Raw genomic sequence first — 23,233 nt, 5'->3', positions numbered from 1 at the left:
TTGTAGAAATGTAAATTGGATTGTGTATTAAATCTGTTGTTAACTGCTTAACACCTTGGCTTGCAGGATGCCATGGCTTTTAACAAGTTCAATGTTCTCCACTGGCACATAGTTGATGACCAGTCTTTCCCGTACGAGAGCACCACTTTCCCTGAGTTGAGCAATCAAGTGAGTATGCCTGTTATTGGATTCTGTGTAGACAGTTGTTTGCTTGAGAGTTTCATTAGAAGTTTGTAGCTTAAATATTACCTTCTATGGATTGAAATGTGTAAAAAAAAATCAAGCATTTGAAAAAAATTTCTGTCTTCACATTTAGATACATATAACTAATGTTTTCTAATTGTATTTTAAATGAATATAAGGTAAGTAACATTTCTTTTTCTTTTTGGGTCACACTGGCATTGCACAGGGGTTACTCCTGGCTCATGCACTCAGGAATTACTCCTGACAGTGCTTGGGGGACCATATGGAATGCTGAGAATCAAACCTGGGTCGGCAGTGTGCAAGGCAAATGCCCTACCCGTGGTGCTATCACTCCAACCCCAACACTGATATCTTATAAATGTTGCCATAATTTTTTTTTGTTTTTGGTACTCAGGGCTTACTCCTGGCTCTGCTCCCAGGGATCACTCCTGGTGAGCTCACGCGACTTTAAGGGGTGCCTGAGATTAAACGAGGTTGGCTGTATGCAAGGCACACACTCTACCTGCTGTACTACTGCTATGCCTCCCTGCTAGCATAACTTTTTATGTTACCGTAAAATATAAACCTCTGGAGTTTCTACACATGAAAAAAAATTCAAATGTAGGAGATCTGAAACAGTAACATGAGGATCAGTGATTATGAAGTATCCAAACTATAATGGTTTTTTATACTTAAATTTTATTTGAGGCACCATGGTTGACAACAGTTACTGGTACAGTTTCCAACTCCAGAATGTCTGCTCCCACCCACCATTATCTTAGTGTCCCTGTCTCCCACTTCAGCTGTGTTCATTTTAAACAAAACTGTTTTGAATTATTTAAGTGATCTCTTTTCTTTCTGAAAACTTGTGACAGGTATTGTTAGATGTGAGAATTCCTTAGAAAATACTGGATAGTCTTAGGGCTAGAGTGATGGTACAGCGCCATCCTAAACATCCCATATAGTCCCTGGAGCACCTCCAAGAGTAATTAATTTCTGAGAGCTGAGCCAAGAGTAGTCCCTGAGCATCACTGGATGTGAGCCAAAACCAAAAACTAACCACCCCCCCTCAAAATGCAAAAAAATGAGAAAATACTGGATACTCTTATTATGAAGAGTTTAAATTCATAGGCCAGAGGAGTCTGTGCATGTCTTGGTATGAGCTAGTACTGTAATCACTGTGTAATGAGAAAAAACAGCAGATGATAGTCAGTAAAACTTGATGCATGGATTAAAGTTACAGATCGCAAGGGTCAGAGCCAGGATTCTAAAAATTGGTCTCTGTACATAAATCCAAAGCTTTCACCAAAGCTGCCATGTAGTAGACTCTGAAATGTTAGCTGCACTCACATTTTTTGCTTGTTATGCTTTTATTAGGGAAAACTTCAAACACATATAGAATGATGTTGTAATTCCATGTACTCATCACCCAACTTTATAAATTAATGCCTTATCAAATCAGATTACTTATATATTAAATACTATTATATTTTGCATGTGTATGATGTAAAGATTAAATCCAAGGACTCACCCATGCGAGGCTTGTGTTTTACCTAACCCTCAATAGCACCATTATTTTTTAAAATTTTTATTAGTGAGACACCATGAGGTACAGAAGTAGACTTACAAATTTTGACAATAGCACTATTTTGAATTAAATCTCAGAGCTCATATCAGATTTGTGACAATCCTATTTAAAAGAGCCATAATATCATGGCAAAAATATTAACACAAACAACAGTAATTTTTCACACTTCTCAGTGTTATTTTCATTACAAATTTATATAACTTGCATTGTATGCAAATATAGTGCATATACACAAATCTGTTAATATGTTTATTCTTTAAGCTACAGACTACACTTTTTTTCCTAAAATTTTTATTTCTGCTAAATCTAGATATTTGTCTAATAATATCACAGTTTGGGTTTTGCTAACTGAATTTCCATAGTGCAAGAGTCACATGTCTTCTGTATCCTATAATTTACTTCAAGGAGGTAGTTAAACAGACTTGATTAGATACAAATTTGAACTTGCAGCTAGATTGATTTCGTTTTAGGTCACAAACATCCATACTCCACCTTCAGAGAGGCTACATTCTGAGTGCTTTTTTATCTTTAGTTACAACCAATACTGAGTTCTACATTTTCAGGGGAGGGGACTGAAATGTTAAAGAAAATCTTGTCACTTAGCTCCTGAGATTTATACAGCTAATGGTAATTCAGAAGACTTTGAAAGAAAAAGAGCTATGCCTTGTAAGACATGCGAATGTGGTTGTTCTGTAACTGACAGATGCAGGAGATCCCATTTTAAGTGGTTCCCCAGCCGCTCTTCCCACAGTAACTTTATTATTATTGACAAAATTTGTTATTCGTCGATTGCCTCGAGCAGGCCCCAGTAACGTCTCTTTCATCCTAGCCCTGAGATTATATTCAAGGCTCTTTAGGAGAATGAGACCCATCATTGTTACTGGTATTTGGCATATTGGGCATGCCACGGGGAGTTTGCCAGACTCTGCTGTGTGGGCAGGTTACATTCGGTAGCCTGCCAGTTTGTCCAAAGTAGGAATGAAATAATAAGATGTCATAATAAGATGTTGCAAATGCGGCCGCACGGTTCCGGGAGCTGGTTTTTATAGTCTCTGAGTCTTGGCCGTTGATGGGATTACACGGTGCCAGGGGGCCAGTTGGTGGGTGTGACCCCCGCCTACTGGAATTTGGAGGATCTGGTTGGAGGATGCTCGGCCCCAATCCGAGTAGGCTTGGAGATCTCGGCCCCGGAACCCGCGTGGCTTTGTCCCTCTGCCAGTACCTTCATGTGTGCGGAGAGTGGTCTCAGCATGGTGGTGGCTGGTCCTGGAGGTCTTCAGCTGCCGGAGCCCTGGTCGGGGCGGGGAGGAAAGCTCAACCCACTCCCCTCCAAGGGGCCCCGGCGAGGACAGCCAGGCGCGGGGGCAGGAGACACAGAATTTGTATTGAAGTAATTGTATTGAAGTGATTTATAAAACTGCCAATGATGTTTCATATACACAATCCAATACCACACGACACGAGTACCCACTTCCCTCCCCCATTGCCCCAAAGACCCCTCCTGCTTGATACTTGCCTCCCGTACCCACAAGCCCAGTTCTGTGGAAAGGCTCTCCAGTTCTGAAACCCTTGGCTATTTGTTCCTCCCTTGTGAATCTTTATATCATGAGAACTTCACTTCCAAGGATGTACAGGTATGTTAGACTGAGATAGAAAAAGTCCTGTAAGAAGAATTCTCCAGGTAAATCTACAGTGACCCCGGGTATGCTGACTAAACATAACATGGAACTATTTCATACATTATGATATTGGAAGAGTCAGTTCTCAGATAAACAGAAGTATGAACACTAGTTTCTAAGACAAATGCTCTTTTTTTTTTTTCTTTTTGGGTCACACCCAGCGATGCACAGGGGTTACTCCTGGTTCATGCACTCAGGAATTACTCCTAGAAGTGCTCGAAGGACCATATGGGATGCTGGGAATCGAACCCAGGTCGGGCAACATGCAAGGCAAACGCCTTACCCACTGTGCTATCTATCACTCCAGCCCCAAATGCTCTTTTGAAATGTATGTTTCTGTGTGTGACTTTTTCAAGGGGCGCTATTCACCGGCCCATGTGTATACTCCAAAAGATGTCTATAAGGTGATTGAATATGCTCGGTTACGAGGAATTCGAGTCATACCAGAATTTAACACCCCTGGACACACAAAATCTTGGGGGAAAGGTAAGAAGGAACAAAAGAGGAAAATCTACAGTTCTACATCTCTGATTTATAAATGGTGCATGCTCAATCTGTCTGTATTGTGATTTCTACCATCACTAACACAGTTAAAAACTATTCAGTGTGATTTAACTCTTTTGTCTGTGTTTTGAGTAAGTCACTGTATCAAGGCAGTGCCTAACGTAGGGATAAAAGAAAAAAAACATGGTTGCAGAAGTAGAACATGATGAACTTAAGACTGCATTTTCCTGATGAGGCAATACCAAAAAAAGGAAAGAAAGAAAAAATATATACAATATTATGTTTTGAAATGAAAGTAAGGTAAAGGTAAAGGCCCTCCCGTTGATCGTCGATTTGCTCGAGCGGGCCCAGTAACGTCTCCATTGGAGACTTTGTTGTTACTGTGTCTGGCATATCGAATACTCTCGGTAGCTTGCCGGGCTCTCCGAGAGGGGCGGAGGAATCGAACTCGGGTCGGCCATGTTGGCTGCTTGTAAGGCGAACGCCCTACCCGCTGTTATATTATATATATGTATTTTATTTTTTAGGTCACACCCAGCGATGCTCAGGGGTTACTCCTGGCTCATGCACTCAGGAATTACTCCTGGCAGTGCTCGGGGGACCATATGGGATGCTAGGAATCGAACCTGGGTCAGCCATGTTGGCTGCATGCAAGGCAAATGCCCTACCCGCTGTGCTATCGCTCCAGCCCCTGAAAGTATATTTTTATAAAAAAAATTTCTCTACATTTTCTTGCAGGTCAAAAAGATCTCATGACTCCATGCTATAATCAAAAGCTGCAAAATGGGACTTTTGCCATTATAAACCCTGTCCCACAGTCAACTTACATCTTCATGTCTAAGTTTTTGGAAGAAATTAGTCAAGTGTTTCCAGATAAATTTATTCATTTGGGAGGAGATGAAGTACCATTCTATTGTTGGTATGATAATTATTTAAAACAGATTTAATTCAAATCTTTAATTATATCCCATATCAGAGAAGGAATTTCAAATCTGTCTCCTGTGGAAAGAACAGATTTCCAAAAACATTTCTACTTCACTTGTGAGATTTACTTGGCAAAACAATTTGGAAGGTTGTGTACTTCTGCGGAGCATATATATAGGCAGTATATAATCACTACATAGGCATAAGCACCAGATATATGAATGGTATAAGCACCCAGTGGAGTTCTGGACTCAGGGGTTATTCCTGGCAATGGGAACCATATGTTTACGGCTGAACTAGAGTTAGCTGTATGCTAGGCCAGGACTTAAACCCCTATACTGTCTCTCTGGACCTATTTTTTTAAATAAATATATTTGGAGGGTTTTTAAGGTCTGTTGGGGGGGGAGAGAGAGAGAGACAGAGAGAGAGAGAAAGAGAGAGAGAGAGAGAGAGAGAGAGAGAGAGAAACACTCGAGAGAGAACACGGGCTTCTCCAAGGTTGGAGAGAGCCCCTACACACATGCTAGCATTAGACACAAAAGCATGAAAGCACACATCTCAAGAAGGGAGATGTGGGTGACACATGTGCTCGGGCACCATATGTGCTCGGCCACATGGGCTCAGCCACGTGGGCGCAAGCAGCACATGGGCTTGGGCACCATATGCGCTCTGGGCCTATATTTTAAAAAATAATTGATAGTTTAGATAAGATGCTTCCAAGATACGTTTCAGTTTTTAGGCTTAAGTCTATACTAATGTAATAGTTTTCATTCCACATTACTGATGATAGGGATAGTTTTCTTTTGCTTTATACAGATGGGGCATATCAAAATTTCAAATGTAATTTTAATCCATTTTTGCTGTAGGGCGTCCAATCCAGAAATTCAAGCTCTCATGAAAAGCACTGGCTTTAAGGAATTAAATTTACTACAATCTTTCTATATTAAAAAGTAAGTTATCTGAATGCCTGCTTCTGTTTTTTCCTTCAATGCCTTTTAGAAAAAAACAAAAAACCGAAGGTTTGATACCATTTTGGTTTTTTTCCATTTTCTCTTTGCCCTTTGCCAAAGTGCTGATGGTGGTACAAAGTGTAGATGAAAATGATAAAAGAAGAAAGCAATATCTACTACTTGATTACACTGAATACCACAGGAGAGTACTGTGGCATTCAGTGCTGAGCAATGGGAGAGCAGTTCTAAGAACTCAGCCCAAGCCCTGATAACTCTGCAGTGTCTTCCTCACTCACCATCCAGTGTTGGGATCCCTTCCTGGAGAACTTCTTATACTTTCTACCTGGACTGGTCAGTAGGACACCACAACCACATGTGTCTATATAATTTTGTTTGTTTTGAAGTCACTCCTGGCTCTACACTTAGGGATAACTCCTGGCAAGTTTGAGGGACCATATAGGCTGCCAAGGATCGAACCCACATCTGCTCTGTGCAAGGCAAACACCTCAACAGTTGAACTATAGCTCCAGCTCCATGACTCTATGTATTTAAATTATTTTACTGTGTTAACAATGGCCTACGGCATTATACTACATCTAAATAAATGACAGGATGATCAACCCCAAGAGATTAGCTTCAATCTGTCCCCATACAAGTGACCCCTCTGACTTATATCATGCTCCTTCTTCCTGTTTCCTCTCTGGTAACCACTCTATTGGTCTGGAAGAGTTTCCCCTTTGACTGCTGGTTTGGGAAGAACAGTGAAAAAGATGAAAACTTGTTTTCAGTTTCTCAGTCACATCTGTGACACTTTAAGTGTCCAGCAGACAGGGGAGGCTAGTGGTACAAATTGAAAAGTGGAGATAAAAAAGAGTTCCATCATTGCAAAGTTTTAATGCAACATTCTGTTCCAGTAGAGGATTCTATAAATGATTTAAATAAAGGGTCAGAGGATCAATATTCAAGGCTACATGGGTCCACAAAAGGATAATGATTCAAATTTTTGCTTTTGAGCAACACTATAAATGTGAAAACCACCATCAGTTCATGAGCCATACTAAAACAGGTGGCCCACTTTACTGAACAAAACCAAAACACACCTTTTCCTTTATCTTTTGTGGGTTACATATTTTATTGCTTTAATCTTCCGAAAAACCTAGCACTTTTGGTTTATTTCTCGGTACCATGAGTAGAACCCAGAACCTCACACATACTAGTTGGCATGTCTCTACCACTGTGCCACATCACCAGCATTCTCTAGGCATTGTTTCGTCGATTGCCTCAAGCAGGCCCCAGTAACGTCTCTTTCATCCTAGCCCTGAGATTATATTCAAGGCTCTTTAGGAGAATGAGACCCATCATTGTTACTGGTATTTGGCATATTGGGTACGCCACGGGGAGTTTGCCAGACTCTGCCGTGTGGGCAGGCTACCGAATGTCCAAAGTAGGCATTCGTGGGTGCGCGGTTCCGGGAGCTGGTTTTTATAGTCTCTGGGTCTTGGCCGTTGATGAGGGGGCCAGTTGGTGGGTGTGACCCCCGCCTACTGGAGTTTGGAGAATCTGGGTGGAGGATGCCTGGCCCCAATCCGAGTAGGCTTGGAGATCTCGGCCCCGGAACCCGCGTGGCTTTGTCCCTCTGCCAGTACCTTCATGTGTGCGGAGAGTGGTCTCAGCATGGTGGTGGCTGGTCCTGGAGGTCTTTGGCTGCCGGAGCCCTGGTCGGGGCGCGGAGGAAAGCTCGACCCGCTCCCCTCCAAGGGGCTCCGGCGAGGGCAGCCAGGCGCGGGGGCTGGAGACTGCAGGCATTGTTTAAAAATCAAGAAATAGGGGCTGGAGTGATAGTACAGCAGGTAGGGCATTTGCCTTGCATGTGGCTGACTGGGGTTCGATCTCTGGCATCCCATATGGTTCCCCCGAGGACCTCCAGAAATAATTCCTGAGTGCAGAGCCAGAAGTAACCTGTGAACCTTGCCAGGTGTGACCCCCAACCTCCCCCAAAATAATAATCATAAATAAAAATCAAGAAATATTTTTTTGACTAATTGTGGCAAGTGTTGAATGTCACTAAGGTGCTATCACAGTCTAGATTACATTTTCTTCTAAGACAACTACGAAATTAGTTGAGGTTGGTGTTTGCACATTTCTGAGTTTCTTTGTGAATGAGTTATGCAGCTCAGTCACTCAGCAAAAGACTTTTAAAGTGGTTGCTGAGTCAAGTTTTGAGTCCCATATAAGAAGGAGTTATTAGTTCCCAATTTCAGATGTTCCAGCAAAAGCACTTGGTTTTAATTCTTTTGTGATTTTGGATCACATCTAGTGATGCTCAGGGGTTATTCTGCAATCAGCAATCACCTCTGGCAGTGCTCGGAGGGACCATTTGGGATGCCTGGATTGAACCCAGGTCAGCCAAATGCAAGGCAAGCATCCTACCTGCTAATCCCTCATGGTTTTAATTCTTTTTGGGGGGGACGGTCACACCTGGCAATGCTCAGGGGTTACTTTAGCTCTGAACTCTGGAATTACTCCTGGTGGTGCTTGGGGAACATGAGATGCTGGGGATTAAAGCCAGGTCAACCACATGCAAGGCAATAAATGCCCTACCCACTGTACTATTGGTCCGGCCCCATGGATTTAATTCTTGATATGAAAACATGCATTTTATATATACATATGAAAAAATATATTTATATATTATGTATTATATATGATCTATATTTTATATATCATATATAATACTTAATATAATAGATGATATATTATATAATATATAGTTATATTACATAATATATATCACGGTCACGGTCACGGTCCTCCCATTGTTCATCAATTTGCTCCAGCGGGCCCAGTAACGTCTCCATCATGAGACTTGTTACTGTGTTTGGCATATTGAATACATCACGGGTAGCTTGCCAGGCTTTGTCATGCAGGTGAGATACTCTCGGTAGCTTGCTGGGCTCTCGGAGAGGGGCAGAGGAATCGAATTCCGGTTGGCCATGTTGGTTGCGTGCAAGGTAAACGCCCTACCTGCTGTGCTATCGCTCCTTATATAATATATAGTCATATTATATTTTATATTAAAATATCTATTATTTTTATTATATTTATATATAACTATATATAGTGTTAACTGTGCTATCTGAAATAACTGGTATCTTCTTCAATGGCAGGCTTTTGAACGTTGTTTTATATCTAAGGAAAAAAGCCATAGTTTGGCAAGATGTTTTCAATAAGAAAGAAAAGGTGAGGAACTAGGGATACTGGGATCATTGGTGGTGGAGAATGGGCACTTGTGGAGGGATGGGTACTAGATCATTGTATGACTGAAACGTAAGCATGGAAGTTTGTAAGTCTGTAACTGTGCCTCAAGGTGATTCATTTAAAAAAAAATTTTAAAAAAAAGAAAAAAGAAAAGGGAGACACTTACTGGATTTTATAATATGAGAATTAATGCTATAACATCTTGGATGACAGGAACCCTGATGAAGCTTTCCTTGTAATTATATTACCTTTTCTTTACTTTTAAAGTGTTGTCAGATAACGACTGTAAACTGACTAGTAATATTGCTGCTTATTTCCTTTCCTCCACTTACTTCACTCTTTACTGTTATTATTAATCACATATGGACTTACTCTGAAAGAAGTTCCTTCCCCAGAACTGAGTAATGAAGAATGAATGCATCCTCTTTGCCCCCTCACCTATGTCCAACTCTGCAGGACTGTGGCTGTTCTTGCCACAGGCACGTGGCTATGGCCCAAGACTAAGGAAAGCTGAGGGCCAGGAAGCTGCAGGACTACAAAGAGGTCTAGCCACAGACCACAGAGAACAAGCCCCAGAACAGCAGGGGGCATAGATTACAGGGCTCCAGTCAGGCTGCGGACATGGAACACACAGTGGACCAAGAGCTGCAAGGGACAGGATGAGGCCAAAGTACAATGAATGCAAGTGGACAGATAGGACCAAGTTAATGTACATGGGTCAAAAGAGAGACCTGGTATAAGGTAAAGGCCCTCCCGTTGATCATCGATTTGCTCGAGCGGGCCCAGTAACGTCTCCATTGGAGACTTTGTTGTTACTGTGTCTGGCATATCGAATACTCTCGGTAGCTTGCAGGGCTCTCCGAGAGGGGCGGGGGAATCGAACTCGGGTCGGCCATGTTGGCTGCGTGCAAGGCAAATGCCCTGCCACTGTGCTATCGCTCCAGACCTGGTATAGAGAAGGGACTACTGTGACAAAGACAATTGGAAATGATCACTCTGGACAAGAAATGAGGGCTAAAAGTAGGTAAAGGGATATATACATGATAACCTTTCAGTACCTGTACCACAAACCATAAACCATAATGATCAAATCGGGGGTGGGGGTGGAGGGAGAGACAGAGGCAGAGAGAAGAGAGAGAGAGAGAGAGAGAGAGAGAGAGAGAGAGAGAGAGAGAGAGAGAGAGAGAAGTGCCTACCATGGAGGCTAACTGAGGGGTGGAAGGAGGGAAACTGGGGATCCTGTTGGTGGGAAATGTATACTGGTGAAGGAATGGGTGTTGGAACATTGTATAACTGAAGTCCAATCATGGACACCTCTGGAATTGTTTATCTCATGGTGATTTTACATAATTTTTAAAAGAGACCTAGATATTGGAGGCCCTCCCGTTGATCGTCGATTTGCTCGAGCGGGCCCAGTAACGTCTCCATTGGAGACTTTGTTGTTACTGTGTCTGGCATATCGAATACGTCACGGGGAGCTTGCCAGGCCCTGCCGTGCGGGCGAGATACTCTCGGTAGCTTGCCGGGGTCTCCGAGAGGGGCGGAGGAATCGAACTTGGGTCGGCCATGTTGGCCGCTTGTAAGGCGAACGCCCTACCGCTGTGCTATCGCTCCAGCCCAGATATTGGAGAGGGACTAGAATCATGTACTTAAACTGTGTAATTAACTTCACAGGCCAAAATGAATAAAATGAATGGGTTACATTGCATCATGGTAGTTTTGTTATAAACAAAACTATCGATGTACACTTTTAATGTTACTTGACATTTATCTCTGACATGACAAGAATCTATTATTTTCCTATGGGGCAACTAAAAATTTGTTTTCTAGTTACTCCCATTAATCTTCCCAAAAGGTAGATGACATTTTCCCAGATTCCAAATGAATAAAACAGTACAGTGGGAGAAATGGATTAAACCCTTTCCGTCCATCACTCCTAGTGTCAGGTTGGCAGAGCTGAAAATCCAGTAGTAAGGTTGATGGCTCTTCTAATTTTAAGTCCCTAACATGAATAAATATTGGTGATCACATATTTTGTTTTCTTTTTTGGTTTTTGGCCATACCTGGCAGTGCTCAGGGTTTATTCCTGGCTCTGTGTTCAGCGATCACTCCTGGTCATGATCACTCCTGTGTGGTGCCAGGGAAAGACCCCAGGTTACGTAAGTGTAAGGCAAATGCCTTACCTGCTTATCTCTCTGAAATAACTTGGAGGAAGGGGGCCAAAAAATAGAATGAATTTTGTGAAAATTCATAGAAAAGTTATGTTCTGAGACCTAAAGCCTTTAGCTTTATTTGTTAAAAATAATGTTAACTGTAATTTGTAACTACATAGCTTCATTCGGGAACAGTGGTCCAAATATGGAGAAGGGAACTGTATTCCACTTATCAAACTATGATCACAGACGCTGGCTTCCAGGTGATCCTCTCTGGTCCATGGGACTTAGATCACATAAGTTATGGAGAAGACTGGATAAAGTACTATGAAGTGGAGCCTCTTGATTTTTCCGGTAAGTGAAGTAACATTCTTTACCTTAGTTTGTAGTCTTACTCCCTACTTGTTCCCCACCCCAGTGAAATTTTACCGAGGCATTACATCAGGTCACCACCTTTTACTTTGAACCCAGATTATATGTGTGTAGAAACTATTGGTTTGGTGTCATTTTGAATTTTGTGTGGGAAAAAAAGCAACAATAAAGAAAACCATATTTCTTTATAAGAACTTCTAAATCCACAAATATGGAGGAATAGAACTCAACAAGAAAAAAAGAGACATAGTCGGACAAAACATGGTAGGTGAAGAATCCTCCCTTGAAGTCAGCAGTGATAAACAACTGTAACCATCTGAACCTTGGTGACAAAAACCCACCCTGCAGCCCAGACCCTCGAGGAAGATCTGCTAATGGTTAGAAGGCTGAGACCTCTTCCTGCTTTATTGGAAATCCATCAGAGTAATCCGTCAATGGCATAGAAAAATGAAACTGAAAGAAATACCAGGGAAAAATCCAAAGGAAAATTCAGGTAAAAGTAAGTGGAAAATTTAACAGAAATAGAAACAACCAAGAAACATAAGATAGTAATCCCCCTCCTTGCTGAGTGAATCAATAACAAACTAGATACACAAACAATTATTAACAGACCTCAAGGGACACGTGGAAAGTTACATGATAACTACAGGTGACCTTTATATGGCACTTACCATGACACACTTTTCAGACAAGACTTAACAAGGATATAATGGCAGTAACATAGTAACTGATGGGTAGACTTAAGGAATTATATAGAGAGAGATATTTCCATGCTCAAAAAATAACATCCAGATCCATGATGCCCAAAGAATTCCAGTGAAAAAAGATCCAAATAGAAAACTGCCAAGAAACAATACTCAGGATGACAAAAGATTATTTTGGAAGCAAGATCAAAAAATGAACTTACAAAGGAACTCCAGTAAGTTCCTTTGATTCGATGGGTCTCACAGATCTCCACCAATGAGACTCAGCAGGTCACAGAGAATGGTGGGATGTAGAACAAAACAAAAAAAAAAACCTTAATGAACGGAACACCTCACCAAGAATACTCTATCCAGCTAGATTATCATTTAGATTTAAAGAAATAATCTAAAGCTCCATGGACAGTCAATAGTTTAGCCAAGAATTTATAGCCCTGAAACCAGTTTTGCAAGAAGCATTGTAAAAGTTTTCTTAGAAGACAAAACAAATTTCTCAGCACTTTTCCAGAGTTTGGCATTTTTTTCATGGCATTTATGGTTGCCCTCTACTGGATTAAGAAATGTCTATTTACGAGTCAGAAAGAGAGGGATAGATATAGAAAGATTGCATTCATCTGGGAGATATAAAGTAACAAAGTATGAGATTAATACCCAAGAATAGCTGAGATCAGCACCAGGAGGATTACTCCATAACTTAGAGGCCAGCCGGGTATCCTAGAGGAAAGGGCAGTTCAGACAGAGAAGGGAGCACCAAATAAAGGGTGTTTGGAGGATCCTCCCAGGAGGGGAGATGCATGTCGAAAGTAGACTATGGACTGAACATGTTTGCCACTCAATGCCTCTTTTGCAGACCACAACACCCAAAAGGAGAGAGAGAACACAGGGGATTGCCCTGCCACAGAGGCAGGGGGGGATGGGGGGATGGGGGTGGGGGGATATTATCCATGGTGGTGGAAAATGGGCACTGGTGGAGGGATGGGTATCTGATCATTGTATAATCGAAACCCAAGCACAAAAAATTGTAAATCTACAAAAAAAGAAAAAAAAGTGTGAAAACACACACACACACACACACACACACACACACACACACACACACAAAAGAAATGTCTATTTACAAGGGGTTGATATCAAGGATATACAAAGTACTGGTTGAACTCCACAAGAAGAAAACATCCAACCCTATCAGAAAATGGGGCGACAAAATGAACAGAAACTTCATCAAAGATGAAATTCGAATGGCTAAAAGACACATGAGAAAATGTTCTACATCATTAATCATCAGGGAGATGCAGATCAAAACAATGAGATATCATCACACAGATGCAGATCAAAACAATGAGATATCATCACACGCCACAGAGACTGGCCCACATCCAAAAGAACAAAAGCAACCAGTGTTGGCGCAGATGTAGTGAGAAAGGGACCCTCCTTCACTGCTGCTGGGAATGCCGACAGGTTCAGCACTTCTGGAAAACAGTATGGACGATTCTCAAAAAACTAGAAATTGAGCTCCCATTTGACCCAGAAATTCCACTCCTGGGAATATACCCCGGAGAGGCAAAAAAGTATAGTTGAAGTGACATCTGCAGTTGTCTGTTCATTGCAGCACTGTTTACAATAGCCAGAATCTGGAAAAAACCTGAGTGCCCAAGAACAGATGACTGGTTAAAGAAGCTTTGGTATATCTACACAATGGAATACTATGTAGCTGTCAGAAAGGATGAAGATATGAAATTTACATACAAGTGGTACTACATGGAAAGTATCATGCTAAGTGAAATGAGTTAGAAAGAGAGGGATAGACATAGAAAGATTGCATTCATCTGGGGAACATAAAGTAACAAAATAGGAGACTAACACCCAAGAATAGCCGAGATAAGTACCAGGAGGATTACTCCATGGCTTAGAGGCCAGCCGGGCATTCTAGGGGAAAGGGCAGCTCAGATAGAGAAGGGAGTACCAAATAAAGGGTGTTTGGAGATTCCTCTCAGGATGGTAAATGCATGATGAGAGTAGACTATAGTCCGAACAAGATTGCTACTCAATGTCTCTTTTGCAAACCACAGCATTCAAAAGGAGAGAGATAACAAAAGGGAATGCCCTGCCACAGTGGTAGGGAGGGATGGGGGGAGGGGGGGTAGGAGGGATACTGTGACTGGTGGTGGTGGTGGAGAATTGGGCACTGGTGGAGGAATGGGTATTCGATCATTGTATAACTGAAACCCAAGCACAAAAATATGTAAGTCTACAACTGTACCTAATGGTGTCTCATTAATAAAAATTTAAAAAAAGTCTATTTACTCCTAGCTTAAGGTTTTATACTTTTAAAACAATGAATTAATGTTCCATTTAAATATTTTTTTAAAGTTCAACTAAAGACCTCAATACTAGAACTAAAGCAATAAATTATATTGAGGAAAACACAGAAAGAATGAATCCTTCAGGACAATGAATCTAAAGCCTTCGATGATTCAGTGATTCAATGATTCAATGCCATTGGCTAAGCAAACAAACAAAAATAAACAAGTGAGATTATATCAAATTAAGCTTCTATCTCACAAAAAGATAATGACAGAATAAAAAGACACCCACAGAGTGGAAGAAAATATTTGCTCACCACTCCTCTAACAAAGGATTAATAACCAAAACAAAACATTTGTAAAATTTAAGGAAAAAAAATCAACTGCACCCCCAAATGGGAGAAGAGATGAGTGAAAACTTCAAGGAAGACATTATGGTTGGCCAACAGGTATATGAAAAAGTGCTCGGCATCACTGGTCACCAAGGAAATGCAAATCAAAACAAAAATGTGGTATCACCTCACCCCAGTGGTTTGGCACACATCCATTAGACCAGAAAAATGTAGGTGTGAATGTGGGGGGAAAAAGGAACCAGCATCTACTATGGGTGGGAATGTCACCTCATTCAACCCTTCTGGAAAACAATATGACACTTCTTAAGAAAAAAACAACTAAGATTCAAGCTTTCGTGTGTAGGACCTAGCAATTCTATTTCTAGGCATCTACCCTAAGGGTCCAATAAAGATAAAGATAAAGATAAAGGCCCTCCCGTTGATCGTCGATTTGCTCGAGCGGGCCCAGTAACGTCTCCATTGGAGACTTTGTTGTTACTGTGTTTGGCATATCGAATACTCTCGGTAGCTTGCCGGGCTCTCCGAGAGGGGCGGAGGAATCGAACTCGGGTCGGCCATGTTGGCCGCTTGTAAGGCGAACGCCCTACCCCTGTGCTATCGCTCCACAAGGGTCCAATAACTACTCAGAAAAGATGCTGGAGAGATAGCACTGCGGGTAGGGCATTTGCCTTGCATGTGGCCGACCCGGTTGATTCCCAGCATCCCATATGGTCCCCTGAGCACCACCAGGAGTGAGTCCTGAGTGCAGAGCCAGGAGTAACCCCTGTGCATCACTGGGTGTGACCCAAAAAGCAAAAAAAAAAAAAAAAAAAAAAAAAAAAACCCAAAACACAACTACTCAAAAAAGGTATCTGCTGTCTTATTTATTTTTTTTTTGGTGGAGGTGGTGGTGGCAGTAGGCCCACCCAGTGGTGTTCAGGGAACAACAGGGGATGGCAGACAGAGATCAAATTCAGGTCAGCTGTGTGCAAGGCAAATGCCCTACACTGTACTATCACTCTGGTCCCGTCCTATGTTCTTTTAAGCACTATTCACAATAGCCAAATATCAAGAAACAACTTGATATTAGTATCTGTTCTTAGTATCCAAGAACAGATCACTAGATAAAGAAACTATGGTATATACACAATGGAATACTACTTAGCTATAAAAGATAAACTCACACAACTTGCCACTACATGGATGGAAACGAAGGGTATCATGCTAAGTGAAGTCAGCAAGAAAGAGGAGAGATACAGAATGACCTCTCTTATGCGGGATATAAAGAAACATATTAAGGCAAGAACAGCTTTCCCAAACAAAAATCTGCAAACTGATCTACAGAAATGAAGTTACCCTGGCGGTGAGAGGGTGGAGGCGCTGGGTGTCTTGTGGGGTGACCCTGAGAGAGTGGCAGAGGGATGCATACACTGCATACACTCTGGTGGGAGGTGTACTGCTGAATTGTTGTATGCGTGAAACTTGTCACTGATTGTATTATAAATCATGTAGCTAAAGGTAAAGGTAAAGGTAAAGGCCCTCCCGTTGATCGTCGATTTGCTCGAGCAGGCCCAGTAACGTCTTCATTGGAGACTTTGTTGTTACTGTGTTTGGCATATTGAATACACTCGGCAGCTTGCCGGGCTCTCCGAGAGGGGCAGAGGAATCGAACTCGGATCGGCCATGTTGGCCACTTGTAAGGCGAATGCCCTACCGCCGAGCTATCGCTCCAGCATGTAGCTAAAATATCTTTATATTTTTTAATTTAAATTTTAAAAAATGTATTCTTAAATACATTTTAAAAAATAAGACAGAAATATCACACTTACCAGTATAATTATTTTCTGGAACAGATCATGTTTTCAAGTATAATTAAATATTTTCTGAGACATATCATGTTTTTTTTTTAATGTAGTAGTACTGCTATTTATTCAACCACTGATTAGCTGATTGAATTGGGCATGAACTCCACCAGATCATGTTTTCAAAGACTTCTTTTTTTTCTATTTATTGAATCACTGTGAGAACAGTCACAAAGCCTTTCAGTTCGAGTCTCAGTCAGTCATACAATGATCAAACACCTGTCCCTTCAACAGTGCACATTTTCCACCACCAAGAACCCCAGTATACCCCCCATCCCACCCACCCTCTGCCTGCGTGGCAGATTTCCACTTTACTCTCTATGTTGATCACATTCAATATTACGACAAAAGACCCAACATTGTTATTTGGAATTTCCCCCAACATTCAGATCTGCCACAAAGATACCATTAGAAAGTTTGTTTTCTGTTGCTGATTATAAGAGCATATGATGTCGTGTGGCCACAATAGTGGCCACGTGAATTTGGATTTCTGATATTTTAGTAATAAACCTAGAGGGATTACTGCCAGAAGCTCCTGGGTTCCAAGATTGGTATGTGTGCCTCTGGGATCATGGTCGGTCAGAAGCCGGAGGAGGTGTTTTGAGGATGGCAACGGGGAGCATGGGGCGATTCCACCCCCATCCCATGAAGCCCCACGTGCTTCATCAATGCAGTCTCATTCCTGGCTGTTCATTAGGTCTAAAAGATGCAGGCCACCATGTCAAAGACTTCGTTTTTGATCCAATACATTGAAATCAAAATCATATAAAGTATTATTTCTAACTATAATAGCATGAAGCAAAAAGGAAACAATAAAAAGATGGATAGATTTTCTACCACATAGACACTGATCAATACACTTCTGAGTAACTCTTGAGTCAAGAAATCAAAAGAAAAAAATTAGAAAAAATGAAAACTAAAACATGATAAATCACACTTTAAGGGATATATTAAAAACAGCAGTAAGATGAAAATTCATGGGCTGGAAAGACAGCAGAGTAGGTAGCATGCAGCCTACACAATAAATAAACCAGAAAATTCTCAAATTCATCAACTGTATATCTGAAGCAGCTAGAAAAACAAGGAGTAAACAGAACCAAATGTCAGGATTTCTAAAACAAATAATAAAAAGCTGAGCAAAAATAAATGAAACAGAAATAAAAAGAGCAAGCAGATCAAAAGTGACAAGAAGCGCTGTTAATCTGACTTAGGCAGTACAAATGCACACATCATCCAGATGCTGGCTGGTTGATAAACATGTGGCTAGGCTCACTGTCACTGTCACTGTCCTCCCGTTGTTCATCAATTTGCTCCAGCAGGCCCACCAGTAACATTGTGAGACTTGTAACTATGTTTGGCATATCGAGTATGTCATAGGGAGCTTGCCGCACAGGCGAGATACTCTCGGTAGCTTGCCGGGCTCTCCGAGAGGGGCAGAGGAACTGAACTCGGGTCAGCCATGTTGGCCGCGTGCAAGGCAAACGCCCTACCCGCTGTGCTATCGCTCCAGCCCATGGCTAGGCTCACTCAGAGAAAAAGAACATGCTGGTGAAAAGAGCTGGATATGGTTCCGAAGGCTGGAACAAACAGGTACTCGTATCCTTTTGTCCACTTCTGAACTATTCACAATAACCGAAGCATGGACTCAACCCAAATGGCCACTGACAGTGACTGGGTGGAGAAGATGGTGATGCATACACTCAGTGGAATACTACTCTGCTGCTGGAAAGATGACATTGTGTCATCTGAGATAAAATAGATGAAATGAAAGCAGGAAAGAAGTGAAAGGCCAAAGTTTCACCACATGTGGTTTATAAATATCTAAAGCCAACCAACTGGCAAAACATAATAGAATTAAGTCCTAGACTTACTGAAATCCATGCTGGTTACTGGAGGGAAAGGGATGTCATGATGGAAGGAACACATGGAGAAGTGGTATTTGGGTGGTACATGTGATAAATTTCATCTGTAGACTTGGAATGCCTGTCCCTTAGTCAACATTTTATTACTAAGCACTGTGTGATCCATGGGCTCAGGGACAGGAAAAGATTTCATGCTCCTTTTATTGTGCTCAGCTGTGAACATCATCACTCAGGTCCTTCCTGCTGACTCCAGGAGAGAAATACTGCCTGGGATGACAATAGAAGCAGTTCCTGTTGCCTCTGTATAAATCATCTTGAGCTGCAGCTTCTTAACTGACATCAATTTAATGATTTTTATGCAGGTTCTCAGAAACAGAAACAGCTTGTCATTGGCGGAGAAGCCTGTCTATGGGGGGAATACGTGGATGGAACTAACCTCACGCCGACATTATGGTATGTGTTTGATATTAACGGAATTTAGGTAATTTTCTTTTTCTATCCAAGTAGGAGAGCACTAGAATTTGCTTTGGGTTTATAACTTAGACCTGTCCCTAGAAAACATGAAGTCAAACTTCTTTAGGAATGTGTGGTTTTAATTTTAGGCCTCGGGCAAGTGCAGTTGGTGAGAGACTCTGGAGTCAAAAACAGGTCCATGATCTACTTGATGCTTCTAAGAGATTGACCACTCACCGCTGCAGAATGGTCAGGTAAGACAAATAAGTCTTTTTCAAGCTGAGACACTGTAAAATTGCAGATTATTTTTAATCTTCTCCTTTAGTATATGCAAGCTTCTTAGGCGTTTTGGGTTTTGCAATTAACATTTAAGTATATCCAAGTAGTGATTTAAATAAATCAAGAACAATCTTTTATTTTGTGGAAAAGTTATATGTTTCTTTATACAAAAAATTTTCTATACAATACGGCTTTAATACAATAGATCTTTTGAATTCTTCCCTGAATCTCTTCTGGATAATTAATGCTATGGCTCAGTGATTCTGAATGATTAACATGGAGATGAGTTTTATTAATCTAAAACATTTTTAATTCACACTGGTTTCTTTCAATTTTTTTCAGACGTGGAATTGCTGCACAACCTGTTTCTGTTGGATATTGTGACCATCAGCTCAACGAGTAAAAATAGAGAGAAATTGGGGGCCAGTGGGTAGCACTTGTCTTGCATGCGGCCGACCCAGGTGTGATCTCATACAGTCTCCTGAGCACCGCCAGGAGTAATTCTGAGTACAAAGCCAGGAGTAATCCCTGAGCATCACTGGGTGTAGCCCAAAAAAGAAAAAAAAAGTTTGAAAAGGAACAGTATCAGGGGAAAAATACCAATAGCAATCTCTACTATAAACAATTTTTGCAATTATGTACTTTGGAATAAAAGCTTATTGAAAGTTTAAATTTTTGTCTATTTCATAAGCAGTCTCAGCATCCTGTTTTGAGAGATTCATTAAAAGAAACAACATTCTGATATCATACAGTGGGCTAAATTTTTATTACTGATTCAGATACAGTAACTTTTAACACCACTTTATAAATACAGAACAAAAAGCCCCAGTGCCATTGTCCATGTTCAAGTTATATTTTTTTATGTAGTCTTTTGGATAAGCTGAATAATAGTATCTTCGATAATCAGTAAAGCAGTAAAAAATGTTCTTACTCAAAATGAAATATGCAGGTACTCCTGAATTTCTCTTCATTCTCAAGGACCTGAGATTTTAGCTCAAGCCGCTTCTCTGGTTAAGCAGAACCTTTTGCTCTTGAGGGTTCATGGCTTGATAATTAGATAGTTCTAAGGCAAAAGTAGCTGAGCCTGAGGTTAGTGTTCGGAGCACAGTTGAATAGCCCTAATAAAAATAAATCTGTTAGCCCATCAGATACTTGGTCAGGTTTCTCATTACACTGTTTATCTTTTACTGTTATTAGGGAAAGATATCCTGTAACCATATCACTGCTTTCCAGCCCATCACTTAACCGTGTTTCCAAGGAGCAGTGATCATACAGTGTGGAGGAGCGCGGGAGGGGGTCGTGTGCGTGTGCCTCAGGGTGTTCCCTGGCCCAACCTCTGAAAGATGCCCTAGCCCTTCCGTGCCTCTGCGCAGTGCTGCTCTGCGGCCGGGAAGGCTGCTGAGGAGACCCACCCTGACCGCCACCGATAGCAGTACAATCAGGAGAGATGCTTGGAAGCAAAGGGTGGTCACTTAGCTGGCACCCCATTCAGCACAGCACGAGTCATGCTTTATGGAGGACCGGAAACCAGGCCCAACACAAATGCCACCCCCTGTCTATCCCTGTGGCGGAAATGTACTGTGAAACCTAAACAAATCACTGCTGCTTCTCTGAATCGCTGCTGTTTTCTTGGTAAATACCCCTCTGGTAGTAGCACTGAATGTGTTCCAGTCCCAAGTACTTACCATAGTTTCTGCTAAGGGAACAAACCCAGTCACAACTTTGTTATCTTGACGTGTCTGGATCTCCTGAATGTTCCCTCTTCTTTGTGCCAAGTCTGCCAAGACAGGGCTGAGATAATCTCCAGCTACTGTAACCTCCAGCTTCATCAAGGGCTCTAAAACTTGTTTATCAGCCTTTTTCAGAGCCTAGAGAAAAAAGAACGTAAATCCCTATTTCCTAGGGTATAAGTTAAATTTTTTTGTTCCTGAACCGCCTCCAACTGTGCTCAGGTCTTGCTCTGGGGTCTGCACTCCTGGAGCCCTGGAGGGGTTCTGCAAACTATAGATGGTGCTGGGGATCAAACAAACATTAGAATACAATAGGTTTTAATGTTCTTTATAGTCAATTCTTGGGCCAATATGATCCCAGGAACATCTTTGCCTCAAAGCTTACAATGGGTCTATGTCTGGGATAGGGAAAGCAGAAATGCCACTCAAAGAAGTTTGTTTATTTTGCCAAAACCAGAGGCGATCTGGGTTGGAGACATAGTATTGCGGGTAGTGTAACTTCTCTGCATGTAGCAGACCCAGGTTCAATCCAACAGGAGTGTTTTGTGAGTGTAGAGCCAGGAGTAAGCCCTGAGCACCAAAGAGTGTGACAAGAACGAAAAACAAAACCCAGACAATTTATTATATAGCAATTTCTTAGGTCGTCCCAAATAACCACTTTACCAAGGAGAACCAGACGTTCTCCTCTGTAAAAATTCCTTTTGACCTCAAGGGTTCGAGACACAGGCACTGCGAAGTCAAATCTGTCTGCAGGATCAGCTCCTACACGGCTGTCCAAGAGATGCTTAAAGCGAAAAGGGTGAGACTAGTTCTATACCTTCTGTACACATCTTGAGACACAAGCAGAAATCATAGTGGTGGAGGTACCAGGATGAATGGTCAGAGAACGTACAGTAATTCCCATATCTTGAACTGGGGATCCAAGCAATGGTCCTACAAGATGAAAAAACTGTATTTAGAATCACTATGCAGGGGCTGGAGCAATAGCACAGTGGGGTATGGCGTTTGTCTTGCACGCAACCGACCAGGGTTCGAGTCCCAGCATCCCATATGGTTCCTCGAGCATCACCAGGAGTAATTCCTGAGTGCATGAGCCAGGAGTAGCCCCTGTGCATAGCCGGGTGTGACCCAAAAAGCAAAAAAAAAAAAAAAAAATTACTATGCAGGGAGGAGTCACTGAAAAATCTAAGGAGGTAAGAGTGGACTTCTGCTTTCAAAAAGCTTGGAAGGAGCTTGAAAGTCATCACTCTGATCTAGGAAGTACAAAGTAGAACAGACTAAAAGTTAATTCTTCCTTTTTTTTTCTTTTCCTCTCATACTTTCTCCCGCCCCCTTTTTTTTTGGGGGGGGGGGTTCCCATTCTTCCTCCTTCCTAAACTCTTTCTCCCCTTATTCCCTGCTCCTACTCCTTACAGAACCCAGGGCCGCAAACTGAAGATTTGTTTAGATTTCATAGTACGTTTCCGCCACAGGAACAGTCAGGACTTAGGGCTTTCAATGAGGGGAACAGGCTGGGGGTGGCATTGGTGTGGGGGCTGGTTTCTGGTCCTCCATAAAACATGACTTGTGCTGTGCTGAAATGTGGCGTCAGCTAAGTGACCACCCTTTGCTTCCAATCATCTTCCTTGGTACTACTGCCGTCAGTGGGGGTCAAGGTGGGTCTTCCCAGCAGCCTCCCCTGGGCCAGGGTCTCAAACTGTAGGGGATGTGCTCTACTACTGAACTACCACAGCCCTGAAAACCAACTCTCCCTACATCTGTGAGAGGAGAGCAAAGGGCAAGCCACTATTCCAGGACTGGACGGATATGGGTGAACATAGGCAGCTTGTGCTTCCTAGAACAGAGAAGCAAAATCAGAAACCCCTGAAATGAGCATTCTCCAGCTTTCTTAGAACCTGTCCTCCATCAGGCCCGCAGCCCAGCAGTTACAACAGAGGTTGCGGACCAGGGCCTTTCATTCTTTCTACACCTGCAGACATGCACTGATTGGACCAGTAGTTGAAGTAGTAGTAGTCCCTAGAGAAACACGTAGGAAAATCCATCTGTGATTGGTGAACTGCTGGAGGTTCAGAGTTCCAGACCTACGTCAGGGGAATCCGG

General features: G+C 42.0%; 2 protein-coding genes across 3 annotated transcripts in view; one reads left to right on the top strand and one right to left on the bottom strand.

Moving 5' to 3' along the window:
• Nucleotides 1-19,926, top strand: LOC130021708 (beta-hexosaminidase subunit beta-like). Its single transcript, XM_056112483.1, has 9 exons — nt 1-168; nt 3,807-3,936; nt 4,693-4,873; nt 5,745-5,828; nt 8,996-9,068; nt 11,419-11,593; nt 19,034-19,124; nt 19,274-19,378; nt 19,746-19,926. Exons 1-9 carry the CDS (start codon nt 73-75, stop codon nt 19,804-19,806), a joined length of 996 nt encoding a protein of 331 aa, XP_055968458.1. The 5' UTR covers nt 1-72; the 3' UTR covers nt 19,807-19,926.
• Nucleotides 19,927-19,974: 48 nt separating this feature from the next.
• Nucleotides 19,975-23,233, bottom strand: part of GFM2 (GTP dependent ribosome recycling factor mitochondrial 2) — a 34,296-nt gene continuing 31,037 nt past the window's right edge. The window contains exons 19-21 of one of the 2 annotated variants that reach the window (XM_056112480.1): nt 21,951-22,066; nt 21,089-21,271; nt 19,975-20,521 (exon numbers count right to left, since the gene is read on the bottom strand). In XM_056112480.1, the coding sequence (XP_055968455.1) occupies nt 20,393-20,521; nt 21,089-21,271; nt 21,951-22,066 (428 nt within the window). In that variant the 3' untranslated portion in view covers nt 19,975-20,392. The remainder of the gene's footprint in view (nt 20,522-21,088; nt 21,272-21,950; nt 22,067-23,233) is intronic. The other variant, XM_056112481.1, reaches the window with a different exon arrangement.

This window comes from Sorex fumeus, unplaced genomic scaffold, assembly GCF_029834395.1.
Source record: "Sorex fumeus unplaced genomic scaffold, SorFum_2.1 ptg000018l, whole genome shotgun sequence".
NCBI lineage: Eukaryota > Metazoa > Chordata > Mammalia > Eulipotyphla > Soricidae > Sorex > Sorex fumeus.
The sequence above is the reverse complement of the archived record's forward strand: the minus strand, read 5'-3'. Positions and strand labels throughout refer to the sequence as shown.

What these genes read in the sequence shown, in the direction of transcription:
- LOC130021708 (XM_056112483.1), top strand. Translation starts at nt 73, where the DNA reads ATGGCTTTTAACAAGTTCAATGTTCTCCACTGGCACATAGTTGATGAC. An exon ending in TCCCTGAGTTGAGCAATCAA is followed by an intron (nt 169 to 3,806) that starts GTGAGTATGCCT and finishes GACTTTTTCAAG; the next exon opens with GGGCGCTATTCACCGGCCCA. An exon ending in CACAAAATCTTGGGGGAAAG is followed by an intron (nt 3,937 to 4,692) that starts GTAAGAAGGAAC and finishes ATTTTCTTGCAG; the next exon opens with GTCAAAAAGATCTCATGACT.